Raw genomic sequence first — 14,489 nt, 5'->3', positions numbered from 1 at the left:
ACCAGTGCAGCCAACAAGGTAAAGGACTGACTCAGCTCACCTTTGTCCCCAAACAGTTTGGGTTTATCAAACGACATGACCATGAGAAATGCTTGTAAGTCCCTGCAAAAGCCTGTGGCACGCATCCAAGCTTGGTGCCCAATCATGGTAGCAGCCCTTCTCCTTGTCCTTGTCCTCCTCCTCCTCTTCCTTCTTCTCCTCCTCCTCCTTCCAGTAAAGTATAAATGCATCCTCTACGTTTAGGCACCTTTCTGTAACGAACGCCTCGCTCAGGCAATGGTACGATACTTATGTTCATCTCCCAATCCACAAGGTCCCTGGAACCATGGACTTTGTGGACCTACTTCCACTCTTATTATTGGAGCATGGCTGACCCAATTATGATTCAGCTCACTGTTCACTATACATTGCTGTTTAGTGGCTAGCAGGTTAGCAGCTAAACTGTGAGCAGCGTCTCCATCCAAGGCAAGCAGCAAAGCTATAATGCCATCTTCCTTTAGTGACAGTGAGATGGAGCTTTCCTTTCTTAAAGCTCAGTTATCAGGATTGTAGCAATAATGTTCACTGTGCAAGCATGTACTTCAATAAGTAATGTCCTCTCATAAAGTGCTGTACCCAACCCTGTTCTTAATTTTGTCTGGAATGCATGTCAATACAAGCCATATATCCTCATCCACAAGGACAAGGCCATATCATGAATCTCTTAAGCAGCCATATACAGGTGCAGAGGGGATAAACATTCCAGTTGTGCAGAAACTACAGTTCTTACAGCACATACATTGACTCAAAAAATCTATGAGTTGGCGTATGAGCTGTAGGCACTGAAGCTTTGTAGGAAGCTGGCTTCTTATATAGTGGACTCAAAACAGTACACTGTGCAAAGAGTCCAGGCAAGCCCCAAAGGAATTACACAGGCACAAATAACACCCCAAATGCTCTCTTTTGGGGTAATGTGGGCAAACAGTTAGGCCTATCGGAAGGTAGTGTTAAGCATGTAAGGCACACACATATGCAGTGAGACACACACTCTAAGTAATCCAACCCCAATTTATAAAAATAACACATAATTTTATGTAAACTTAGATACCAAGATCACCAGGATCAGGTGAGTACTTTTCGAGATAGGAATTTTTAGAGTCAACACAGTGCATTTTTCTGTAGCTCCAATGTTACTCTGTGGGAGAGAGCATATACACGGCAAACAGGTATTTACAACAACTTACAGGACCAATCTTCTGGACTTAAGGCGAGTAAAGGGCAGGGTCCTAGGTCATACCAATAAGTCACCTAGGGGAGCACTGGGTAGGTCAGACACAGCGGTGCAGTTCAGCATCCGGTGCCCCATGTACGTCAATGGTGATCGGTCACAAAGATGTTGCAGGGGTGGACTGAGAGTCCAGTCTGGGCGAACCACCGAATGGGGTTCAGTTCTTGCGATGCTTGGGAACATAGGGACACCAGTGGTCCTGTTCTCCTTGCTCCAGATAGGCTGAGTGCAGAGGTGGTTTGGACCATCAGGTTTCTGTCACCGGCGGCGGTCGTGGTGGAAGGGGCCCACAGAAACCGACTGCAGGCGTGGACTGGGGGGACGAGTCTGGCCAAACCAACCAGTGGGTTTGAGTCTCACAAGCCTGGGGGATGAAGAAACACCAGTGGTCCTTTTCTCCTTGGTGCAGGTGCAGAGGTGCAGTGGACAGGCTGGTCTCTGTCACCAGGGGTCGCTGCGGTTGAGGGGGGCCTGCAGAGAGGCTGTAAGTGCCATTGGGAAGTCCACCGTGGGCGAGCTCAAGGTGGGCTTTGTCTCTGGAGGGCCTGGCAACCACGTTCACACCATTAGCCCAATTCAGCTCAGCCTAGGTGGCTTGGGTGCAGTGGTGATGTCTGGCGTCGGGTGTTGGCGGTCCCAGGTCCTCAAAGTTCTTCTTGGGTTGCCTGCAGATGCAGGTAAGCAGCTCCTCTGCTCCAAGGGAGTTCTTCTTGGCGATTTGCAAAGCACTGGCACATCTCCCGGTTTATTGGAGGATGTAGCGACAGGACAGGTCAGTTGCTTCACAAGGGTCATGTGCAGCAGGCAGGCTGACATCAAGTCCTCCGTGTTCCGTGGCTCTCAGTCAGCAGGCTTCTCGTCCACTCCTTTTGTGCCCAACGAAAATCAGTTTTCCTGTTATCAGGGGGTCCCTAAATACTCAATTTAGGGGGTGTTCAGGGGAGTGAGGAGTAGCAGCCAATGGGCACTTTACCCTTGGGGTCACTACAGCCCCTAGATGATGATTTTCTTTGGGGAGTGGGCATCACCCAGTCCCAGAATTCCTAAATCCATCACACACACAAGATGGCAGAATTCCTAAGGCTCGCCACCCTAGAGGTGTGCCCAGCCAGGCAGTGTAACACGCCTCCTGCATAGCTAATTTTCCTGCCTGTCCAGGTACCAAGTGGACCCTGAGGCAGGGGGTCGGCACCTCCCTATGTGGAGAGACAGATCTGCATAACAAAGGTGGCGGGCTCTTTTGACGCCTCCTGCCATGGAATGCAGCTTTGCAGATCATTCTTTTGGAAGGTGTGTGTAACATCCCGCCACAGCAGGTTTTGTTTCTGACTTCCACAGAGCAAAGGCTCTCAACCTTGGGGATCGGAACCTCGTCTATTGGTTGCAGGCTGGCCAGAACTAGTCAGTTCGCCTACCAGCAGTTGGTAGGTTTTCAGGGGGCACCTCTAAGGTCTCCTTTGGGTGCATGTATTAAAAAAAAAACATCACTGGAATCAGTGAGGGTTTATTAATACAAGATGTTTTTATACCAAACATCCCTAATTTCAGTGAAGCCATTATGTAGCTGGGGAACTCGTACTGACCAGTGTCCAGCACATGTACTTAAAATGGCTTCCCTGTTCACTTACAATGCCTAAGAATCGACAAAAGACATAGGAGGGGCATATCTGCTCTTGCAGATATGACCATATACGTAATATAATGCACCCAGCATGCAGTCTGCAATGGCAGTCTAATGAGGTTGGTGCTAGGTCCCTTAGAGTGGCACAAGCTATGCTGCAGCTCTTAGGGACCATCTTTAGTACCTCGGCCCTAGGTGCCTAGGGGCTTAGAGAGGTGCTAAAGGCCTGGCCAGTTGGGGATCAAGTGGCTAGGAGTTCTTGTTTTTAGGGGATGAACACCGGCACTGAGTACCTGGTTAGCAGGAACCCAGTGCACTTCAAAGTTGCATCAAAAACCAGGCAAAACATGGGGGGGAGGGGGGGGCTGATGCAACCATAACCCAGCTTCCTACAAGCTCAGAAGGAGGAAGAGACTGCCACTGTGCTGTGCTTCATAGTATGTGAACAGTTGGGACATTTTGAGCAAAAACAGGTGTAGAAGCCTATTCCGAGCCTGAACACCAAAGTAGAACTTGTTCATGAAATATCCCAGGATCATCAAGTTCAACTTTAATACCTGCTGCCTGTAGGTCAAATTGAAGCCTAGAAATTATGGGGCTGAAACCAGGTTTGACTCTTGTCAAAATTACAGCACAACCAGTTTATGATGGAAACGTTTCTCAATCCATACACATCTTTCACATGTAGAGGGGCAAGCTATTATAAAAAGGAGCTTGATGGCTGGGAAATGACAAGTAGGAAGGTAAGGGAAATAATGAAAAGTTATCTGCAAAAGAAAATTAAAGTAAAAGATACAGAGAAGGAAATTAGGAGCAGAGAAGAATGAAGAATTAACAAGAACGAACTAGGGAGAGAGGGAAATAAAAGAAAATTAGTTACAAGAACTGAAAAAAACGCCATTTCACCATTTCTGTTATTTATGTACAGAGGAAACAATTCTGTGCAAGAAAGCGCAGATAAGCCCTGATTTTTACAATATCTGAAGTACTGATAAGACCACACCAAAACTCACATAAAAATAGACACTGGAAACAAGCAGTTCTATTTATATGTTACAACTGTTTTCTCTCAAACCATAGTCCATGCATTTTTATGCTTTAAAAATTCGAAAGGTCTTGACTAATACTAGACCTAAAAGGAGATCTCACCCATACTTAGTGGTACTTATAAACTTAAAGCGCAATAAAATGGCTAAATGCCCGAGAGACAATCACAACTAACCAATGTCTCTAACCTGGTCTGATCAAAGACAATTAAAAGAATTAGGGACGAAGAAGGATGACCTATTGTCCCAGTCTGTTTTTTCATGGTATAAGCTACGTTAGGCAGATTCAGCAGTGTTTATCCAAATCTAAACATTTGTTTAGGAAGACTGAACAGGTGAAGCATAAACTAAACGGTCCATGTGCATTCCATAACATCCCAAAATCATGTGAATTGCTGGACTGCAAACTGATTGTTTGGCTCCTTAAACTCTGCAATACTTTTACGTTGACTGTGTTTTTGATTGCATTTGTTTTCATGGTGTACTGCATTCACCTGCTATGTACCCATTCTGCACTGCAAACGACCTTTGGCCATGCACAGCTGCGTTGGCCAGGTCCTCTAACATACTCCTGCTGGTGGGCAACCTCCACACATTCTCCTCATCACACAGTCTTCAGCCTGGGTTGGGCAGAAATCCTTCTGCCCATGAAAGTTAGCCTCACCGGAGCAGTAATTTTAGTACCCAATTTAGTGGCAAGTCTTGGTATGAAGCCTAGCATAAAGCCTAATCCAAAACAATCTGCTCTTCAGATGAAACCATACTTCCTTCCATATGGCCTATATCAATAACACTAGATCTAACCATTGGTCCAGAGTTTGTCAATTAGCATAGCCAGGGATTTCGAGGATATAAAAAGATTTAAAGCTTTCGGTGCAGGGCTTGATGGCAGTTATGATATGGACAAACGACCAATGGATTCCAAGTATTATGCTGCTGGCTGTAATCAACTAACTGCCTTTAATAGCCTAATAGGACACAGAAGCTCTACTAAATTTCTTCTGGTCGGACGTGTCTAGGTGAGGCATGGAAAGCTACCTATATGCAGTAAACCAAGCGCTGACAAACCTTGGCAAAGAAATGTCTGACTCCTAATGATATTGGCCTGGTAAAATCAGATTTGTGACTACACCGTTTGTGTGTGCTGTCATCTCTAGCAAACCAATGTGGATTGTTCACGTCTGGCTATACTCTGGGCCATCAATTGTTCTTTTATTGAGTTGCTAATTAAACAATATTGAATATTTCAACTTGTGGTTGTGCGTGTGATTGTTTTACTTTCAAAAATATTTCATGATCAGAGTGTGCGTACCATCTGCCAAGATTTTCAAATACCTGGTTTACGAGGTAAAAAATAAAATAAAAAAAAGACTGATGTCTTTATTTTGACTGGTTACTTCTGCATATAATTCAGCCACCTCTTCCCAATCACATACCTGTTGTCTGCTGCAGCTCCAGCAGAGCCTTAATGGTTGAAGCGGCAGACTGAGATTCACCAGAGAGGTCCTGGTAAATTATGGTAGGGCTCGAGTCCATGGAAATTTCATGTTCCGACCAATCCTGACTTCTGGAAGCTATCACATGGACTACAGGCTGGGAATCTGTCAAGTCAACAAGCACACACAATGACAAAACTGTTAACCAGCTTCACTAAAACTGAAAAATGAATATGAAAGTGAATGACTGGCAAAAAGGCATCAAGAATACAATTCTTTAAAGCATGGCTCTTTTTCAGGTTTAGGAGGCGACTCTGCTTCCTATGAGAAAAGCCAGAGAGAAAGTCTAGGGGTCCTTATTCAACTGTAGAGGTTTTAAATATGTGATTATGTTTTAGTTTTAAGTACGCCCTCACAACCCCATAAACCCATCATGTTTAGCACCAGTTTTAAGATCAAAGTATCCTGCCACTAGACCAGCACATTTTATGGATGGGATCTTACCACGTGATAGCATTGGGGTTAAGTGGGAACAACATCCTTTGCTAACCCTAATCACATGTTGGATGGTAGATGATGAAACAATACACAAATGGCTAAAGGCTGACCTAGTACATCAATATGAAGAGAAAAGCCAGCACTGATAAGAACCATGCTTTAATAGTCAATGCCACTGGCCCTTGTACGATCCCCATCTGTCAAATGGAACAATGGGTGTTAAGGCAACTCGGGCGTGCATTGAACTTCCATCTCTTTCACCACCTTGTGATCTTACAGTTGGATGTGTTATGGCCAAATAAAAAAAAATCTACCGCAATTTTCTGTTTTCACAGATAACCTCACTGACCTTTGGAGGCGTTAACTGTGCGGTACCATGGATTATCCAGAAAATTTGACTTTGGAGGGACTGGGTTCCAGGGAAAAAAAAGACAAAAAAAAAAAAAAAACTTAACATGTAAACATTTCTTTGTTAAGCGATCAATTCCAACATCTTGAACGATGTGTAATGGGATCATCCTACAATGTAATCATGTGCACAGGAAATCAATGTATACATTTTTCTTAAGACTTCTTTCATTGAACTTTCTGAAGCATACGAAGGAGAATACTTATCCTGCACACATTACTTCATCTGCATGTGTATCCAGCTGTCTATGTGACAAATGATTAGCACACTCTTTATGTGTGTTTGCTAATGTATGACCAAAAGTAAAAGATTATGCTTTAACATTTCTACACTAAGGAGTAAATTCACCCTGTGTAAGAATACCCACTGTTCAACAACAGCACAGAAACTTAAACTGTAAACCCCAGAGGTCAACACCACCTATGGTAACACTGATCTGTACCTCATACCCCTCCTCATAAAAGTCATCTTAAAAGGTGTCCATATTGTGGGGTGATGGGGTAGAATAAACTACTTAACAGCACACAAGAGAAAAACATCACACTTGATACAAAATAAGCATGGATAACAAGTGGCTTGTATGCAGATTTTATATTGCAAATGCGTAGAATTGTTTTGTCAAATTTCTGATAACAGTTTCTCAGTCATTGCTGGTTTATATCGCATACAGCGCTACACCTTCCAAAAGGCAGAATGCAACACAATTTCTATTTTGTCTAGTTAAAGCCCACGAATCTGGGGCTGGACAAATTGGGCATGCTGAATTTATTCCTTTTCTTTTTTAATAAATGGGAAGTTATATTTTCCCAATTTCTTTCAAAAATAAAAATTGTGAGTTTCAGCACAAGCAAATGATATCTTTTTGGTTCACCAAACTGGCAGCCACTGAAACAAATTTTCTACATTTAAACCCTTTCTCAGCCATTCTCTGGTCAAACGCATTTGTTAAAAATAAATAAACACATGTCAAAAGTAATTGACAGGAGTCACAATTTTTTTTCAACTGTGAACTTAAACAACAGAGATACAAAAAAGAGTTAACCCTTTTAAGCCCATCCAATGACTACTGTAAAGGGTTATATCTATAAATTTACTGAGCGAATTTAGCCCAACGAGTGAAAGCACGATTTCGGAGTAAAGCTCAACTTTCATGCTACGCTTGGCATGAAGGTTTTTTGCTGTATGAGCAAGCAAAAATTCCTGCGAGGCTTAAAATGGGAAAATAACTTCAAATCCGCCTCCTTAAATTTTTTTTACTCCCTGCACAGATATTCACCTTCACCACAATTGACATGCCAGACCTAAGCTGACACGACAAAGACCCTGGCAATTTTGGTGATTTCAGACATTTATTACTACAGTGCTGAGGACAGATTAAGCAAAACCGAGATGAAAAAACACCATTTCCTGTGCCACAGAATGCATTTAAAAATGTCTTCCTTTCCACAACGAATATTTGCTCTGTAGAGTCACAAAGCCCTCTTCAGGCTGAGTTTGCCCTACTGCATATTATTTAACCCTTGTGTACTGGTTTGGTTTAAATACATTTTGTTAAAACAAGTACACGTGGAAAAATGCAATTGCATAAACAATATATATAGATGTTCAGACTAGAATATGCTATTTATTACCATTTATGAGGGAGGAAAGGGGTAACATGGCCCACTCGAGGCTTTACCTCTCAGGAGATGTGCCCTCTCCCAACTCTAAACAAAGTAATGGATAGTATAATACAATTTGTGCAACTGCAAATCTAACACACAAACCATTACAAATGCAGTTTAAATAATGTCAAGTTCACAGTGCAAAACCAAATTTTAAAAAAGCCACTAAACGTGTTCAGGTATGGCAAGCTACACAACCATACCTTTTGCCCCGCCATGTTCTTTTCATGACTTGGAGCTTGAAATCAATGTCATTATCACTGGCCTCAACTCGCCTTGAATTTTGCTGCAAGGCCTATATACTGCCAGGTCCTGGAAATGTCCCCACGTCGACATAACCCACTGCACAATGACATTGATGGTATATTTTATAATGTGCTGTTGCATTGTAGTTTCTGTTGTTCTTTTTCTTTTACATGCACAATAACCCCAAGACCAGGAGTGTGCAATGTGAGTGGTCTGGGCACATCACGCGGCCTTCATCCAGTCCTCTGCCAACGTTCTGCTCTCTAAACGAATAACACTGGCTTTTCAGCTGTGAGCAGCGACCTCAGGCACAGAGCCTGGTGGCACCTGTTCCACCTAACAATAGGTTCACAAAAGGATTATTTTTTCAGGCTTCGCAGATAGAAGAGGTCCGTAAATCCAACACAAAACGGTGACAGGTCAAATTTAAAATTAAACAATATTGAGATATTGGAGCTCTGATGAGGTTTACAAACCATTTGGCCTCATAGTTCGTCCTACGATGCCATAAATCAGAGCATATATGTTACCAGTAGCATATTACACGTTTAGTTTGGTGCAATTAGCAGAAAAACAATGCTTTTTCATCAAACAGTCAAAGATTTGTTAAAACACTATATGAAATACTGTGCCATAACGTTTATTTTTTGCAATAAAAACAGAAAAAGTTATTTAATTATGTAGTTAAAAACAGAGTTTAAAAATAAAATAGGCTTTGGTTTCTTGAAAACGCAGTTTGACTATCAAAATCAGGTTGTTGAAGCTACTTCCAGCAATAAGAATGTTTATAATTCATGAATAGGCTTCCAATGGTATGGAAAATATAGCCACAACGTTGGCTAAGAAGGTTTGACATTGTAAGTCTGCTGTGACATTTTACGAGTGAACTGAAAGCAACTTAAACAACCATCTTTCATATACTATGGTTTGCTTTACAGAATACAGTTCTTTCTTAGGAGAAAAGTGCATTGTGTTCCTACATCGATTTGCAGAGCACTGGACTCAAAATGGGGACAGGACCATGTCAAGCAAAACCTTCTGCCTACTTTATTCTGTGGAGCCATTAAAAAACTTTTTTTTACACAGACATCCACTTTGAGGTTCATATATCATGCTGTGCTAGCAGCCCAGGCTGTGAACATTGTTTGAATCAGACAGTGTGTAAGCAAATAACAGGTTACTGCAAGTCTCAAGAACTGTGAAATGTAGACGTACATTTTAGGGGTTTTACACATCTTGAAACTGTTGCATGATGGTCACCTTCCATGTTCTAACTGTGCTGTCACTGCCTCAGAATCACTTCCCGCTTCAAACATATCTGTAAGTAGCACCTCTGCGGCTCCACACACGTCCTAACTTACACAAATGTGAAATAAATGTGACCCTACACCAAGAGGAGGCTTATCAAACTATGTACCTTGGGAACTCTGTGAGGATTCAGTGGACGATGAACTGATTTCTGCATAGCCCTGGACGTCTTCTTTGACTTCTTGGATGGATGTGGTGTTAGCCTCTACCACCCTGGAGGCTTGCTGCAGGGTTTCGGTCACAAGTTGGCGGGTGTGCTCACTCATCATGGTAGTCTGGAATGTCACTGGTTTTGGCTTTATCAGAACCTAACACAAAGAAACAACAGATGCCTTTAGCGTGAGATTAATGCATTTAACAGAAATGCCATTAAAAACAACACATCTAGACTTAAGCAACAGTAACATGATGTTTAGGTACAGTCTCAAACTGCAAAATGCTAGACAACAGTGGAGTTTCTAAGGCCGTTTAGACAGACTGCGAAGATTGCTGGCACGGACTAATAAATGCTTGTTTCCTAAGCAAGTTATCACGAGGGGATTTCAAAGATTGTCTTACATTTCAACTCTCCTGTCTTGAATCTTGCTGTAAAAGAATCACAAGTTCTCCATGAGTTGTGGACTCCTGGCTTCTGTGCTACACGGTATTCATCGACAGTGTCCACCTAGAGAAGCGGAAGGACTGTATTATGGCCCAATTTCACCTCCCTTGGTAACTCCCTGAAAAGACCTCCATCTTGGTTTACCAGTGACTGCTCTTCCTAAATGGCATCTGGAGCATGATTTGTGAACTCAGCTCCTGTGATATCAATTACAAAAAGGTCAGTGCAGGGAGTCACCCTTTAAGACCCTAAGTAGAGTAGAGTTAAAGAAAAGTTTCTCCTCACAACCCTGGCAGCTTTCATCACTGAATTATTAAATATTATCCAAGAGGGAGGACAATTTCTAAGCCTCGCCTGACACAGGCTTGCAAGACATAGTGTTGGCTCACATTTCCAACTAAGAACACTGCAGCTGTCATCATTTCAGTTTTAGAAAATCGGTAGGATAATGCATTGATCCTAATGAAATGGGGTAACTACCATCAGCAGGGAGAAAGCCCTAGTCTGAAGGACTGACCAAGCTTGTCTTAGCAAAATTAAGTAAACTGAGGATGAACAGAAAGTCTGCAGCTCACTGATGTGGAGAAATGACAATCAAATAGAGAGTCTTCAAGGTGAGCAACTGCAATGGACAACTGTGCATGCGCTGGAAGGTCAAGCTGTCAAAAATGCAAGCACTAGGTTTAGGTCTCTCCAAAGCATAACAAAGGGAAAAGGAGGAAACAAGAAGGTCTACCACTTCAGAAAAGGTATAACGATAGGAGGCTTGAATGAGAATGGCTGATCAAGCAAGCAAAAAGCTTGAAGTGTGGACAGATAACCCTTAACAATGTCCATTGCAGAAACCTGTGGGCAAAGGAAAAGACAAAGGGCATTGCCTCAGACAAACACACCTTGATGGGGATCAGCTCCCTTTCTCCTTACTTTAGAAAACAAATAAGATTGAACCAACATCCAGAGTAAACAGGCTCAGTACAGGAACAATAAGGTGCCAAAGATATGTCCATATCTGCAGGAAGGTCAAAGGAGTTCAGATTCCCTGCTCCATTTCCTAGTACGAAGGTGCAGGGGCTGAAGGGTTTGATGCAGAACATACCCCTCCCAGGGCAAGAGGCGGTTCTCCCCTAGGAAGGTGGAAAAGTAGAGCACAGGGCAGGTGGAGAACTACCCCCTCTGCAGCCAATATGGCATGATCAAAATCATCTGCACACAGTCTTGGAATAGCCTGTGCAAAACCCGAGAAAGTAGAGGGATGTGATGAAGCGTGTAGTGAAAATGAAGTCCCACCTGAGAAAGTGTACATCTTTAGGGGCAAAACTACGGACAGAATATGATCTCATGAGTGACAAAGAAATCAACTCAAAAGCTGCCACAGAGGATGAACAGTGACTGAGCCACTCGTGATCAGCAAGATGACTGAAATGGTGGGCCCACTCACTCAGGGAGCCCGCCAGATGGTTCACGACCATCCAGCCTGTGTGCCTGAGCCCAAGGTCACAGCTTTAGCACCAGACTTTTGGAAAGCAAGCCAACTCAACTCTGTTGGCGGACCACTTATTGTGCGTCAGGAACTAAACTGACTGACTGAGGATGCAACACACTGAGTGCCAGACAAATAGTCTGAAGCTTGAGCAGACTCGAGTAATTTCCACCCCGGGGAAGAACACAGGCCTCTGACCTCAGCTAGACAGAAAGTCTGAAGCTTGAACAGACTCAAGCGGTTTACACCTCGTGAAGAACACAGGCCTCTGACCACCAGTCCATTGAGATGATACTTCAACCACGGAATGAGGCATCAATCACCACTGTGACCACTGACGTTGGACGGCAAAATGTTTTCCCTCACATAAAGTGATCTGTCACCAGCCAACATTGCAGGTAATGAGTGTTGAAGATAAGGCAGCACTCTGGTGCTTATATGTGCCACTGAGTATGAAGAACCAGCAAGCTGCATGAAGCGAGAAGGTCCAGAGACCGCACTGTCAGAAGAACAAGACTTTTCTGATGCATCAAGATCATAGGCTGAATTTCCTCAATTCCCTTAAAGGAGACAGACTGCAGCTCCGACTGGATAAATAGGAGGTGCAGGGATGGCCAGAGGTGTGACTTAGGGGAGACTAAGCAAGAATTCCAGGTCGAAAAGCAGGGCGATCATGATCTGCCTGTGGTCAGACACCAGCTGAGACTAGTCCACCTTCAGCAGACAGACACAGAGGCGTGAGAACATACGGAGACCTCTATGAATACATGTCACAACTCCAACATTACCTTTGTGAAGACTTGAGTGGCTACTGGTCGCCCAAACAAAAGGACCACAAATTGACAGAAGTTGGAACGTGCCATAAACCGTCCCTATCTCCTGCATGAATGTAGGAATGGATTTGAAAATATGCATCCTGCAAGTCCGGGGACATCATACAGACTTCCAGCGACAGAGTCAACAAGCATGCTCAAGGGAATGCATCTGGAACAAATTCTTGTGGAGGAAAACATTCAGAACGTGAATGTTCACAACAGATGCCACTGTCAACAGCAACATAATGAGTATAAGATCCTTGCCTGATCTCAGTCTTTGGCTTACTCAACAGAGCAAGAACCCCTTGCTGCAGAAAGCGAGCTTGGTTGTCCGAGGTGACAGACAGAAGAGGAATGAATGAGAGGAGGCAAAGCCAGGAAGGAAAGGGCATAACCATCTTAATCAATCTGGAAGACAAATACGTCTGTGGTGAAGAACTGCACACATGACAAGTGAAAAGCCACCCTTACTCCTAACATGCAAGTGGTTTTGTTTTGGGGGCCAGTGGGGGAGGGGGGTGGGTTGTCTTAAAAGTGTGAAGTGGAGGGCACAACCTGCTGTTCTTGGCGACCACTGAAGCCATCTCACTGTGCTGCCTACAAAATTGGTTTAGCTTCTCAATGGGCTGGTGCTGCTGAAAGGGAACAAACTGGGAATAGCCTCAGAACTTGTGATACTGCCTATGACAATAGTGAGCAGGAGAAGTTGTACCAAGGACAGAGCCACAGCCGTTCTTGTTTAAAGAAATCCAGTATAGAGTCAGCCTTCTCACTAAAGGGAATATCCATAAGGTTGGCCTGGACATCACCCTAGAAAGTGGGACAGCGCATCCATGTGTCAGTGGATGGCAATAGAAGTGCAACCAAATCCACTGTATTCAGGAGCATCTGTTTGGCCTTATCATGCCTATCACACACAACTTTGACAACATGGTCACAAAGATGGTCAGGGCAAGAAGGACCTCAACTTTCTCTGACTCCCCATCTGTAGGAGAAGAGGGAAAAGAATCAGGGTAGAGAAAGAATAAGCCATAACAACAAGACTCGTCTGAGAAAGGCGAGTCATCAAAAAACATTCAGGTCCCCAGGTGCACGCCAATGGTGGATCGCGACCTGATGTTTCACTGCAGGAGCAGAACCTGGTTTGCTACATGTAACTAAATTGAGATTCATCAATATTAATTACCTTCTCCTCCACAGGCAATGGCAAATCAAGGATTCCTAGCGAACTGCACAGAACAGTCATGAATGAGGCAACTTTGTAAGTGGGAGGCTACGGTGTAGGTCTATCTCAAGTGAGGTATCCTGGCCACATGGCATCTGCAGGGCCAAATAGTTACCATTTTCTACGCCAGCAGAAGAGAGATGATCGCCCACCGAGCTATCATCATCATGAAAAACAATACTGTGGTTTGAACCAAATCTAAAAAGCCCCTCAAGACTACTACAGTGCACACCATAAGGCAAAGACCTGTTTGGGGAACGGTTTCTGAATCAACTGTTGTTCTGTCCGCCAGGATCTGACCAACATGACCATCATGTTCAAAACATTTGACGCTTTTTGAAACACACCTGAAGTCATTGCTGAAGGCATAAAAGACAGCACTGACACTAGTGTTACTGATAAGGCCACTGGTGAAAGAATAGGCTTGTCCAGTGAAGGAACTGAGTCAGGAAGAGACTGAATGGGGTGGACCAGCAGTGAGTTTCAGCTGCCAGTTGACCACTGTCTGCAGGCACAAAGGCATACCAAAGGGTGCTAGACTGGAGCACGAACACAGACTAAGTAAGTACTTTAATCTTGGCGGTGTCCGCTCTTGGGACAGGAAACAAAAAAAAACAAAAAAATGGAGCACGAGGCCAGCTCCGAGGCTGAATCCGGCACTAGTATCAGATACACCAAACTAGAGCTGACTTTAAGACCTACCCCTCAAGGAGGAGCAACGTCAGGAAACCAAAGAATCAATCCTATGATTTTTCTTGTGCATCTTTCTAGCAGAACTTCTTGGCAGTGCCTCGCTTAGAACATTTTTATGATCGAAGGTGAGCTAGGGTGGGAATTTAGGGCCAGATGTAGCAAAGGTTTTTCCACATTCTG

At 43.7% G+C, this 14,489-nt stretch overlaps 1 protein-coding gene across 9 annotated transcripts in view; it reads right to left on the bottom strand.

Moving 5' to 3' along the window:
• Positions 1-14,489, bottom strand: part of EMSY (EMSY transcriptional repressor, BRCA2 interacting) — a 230,558-nt gene that overhangs the window by 93,989 nt on the left and 122,080 nt on the right. For 6 of the 9 annotated variants that reach the window (XM_069203886.1, XM_069203892.1, XM_069203885.1 and 3 more), the window contains exons 14-16: positions 9,605-9,803; positions 6,218-6,277; positions 5,371-5,535 (exon numbers count right to left, since the gene is read on the bottom strand). In XM_069203886.1, coding sequence (XP_069059987.1) covers positions 5,371-5,535; positions 6,218-6,277; positions 9,605-9,803 — 424 coding nt within the window. The remainder of the gene's footprint in view (positions 1-5,370; positions 5,536-6,217; positions 6,278-9,604; positions 9,804-14,489) is intronic. The other 3 variants (XM_069203889.1, XM_069203890.1, XM_069203894.1) reach the window with 1 other exon arrangement.

Source organism: Pleurodeles waltl, chromosome 8 (genome assembly GCF_031143425.1).
Source record: "Pleurodeles waltl isolate 20211129_DDA chromosome 8, aPleWal1.hap1.20221129, whole genome shotgun sequence".
NCBI lineage: Eukaryota > Metazoa > Chordata > Amphibia > Caudata > Salamandridae > Pleurodeles > Pleurodeles waltl.
This window is presented reverse-complemented; position numbering and strand designations above follow the sequence as displayed.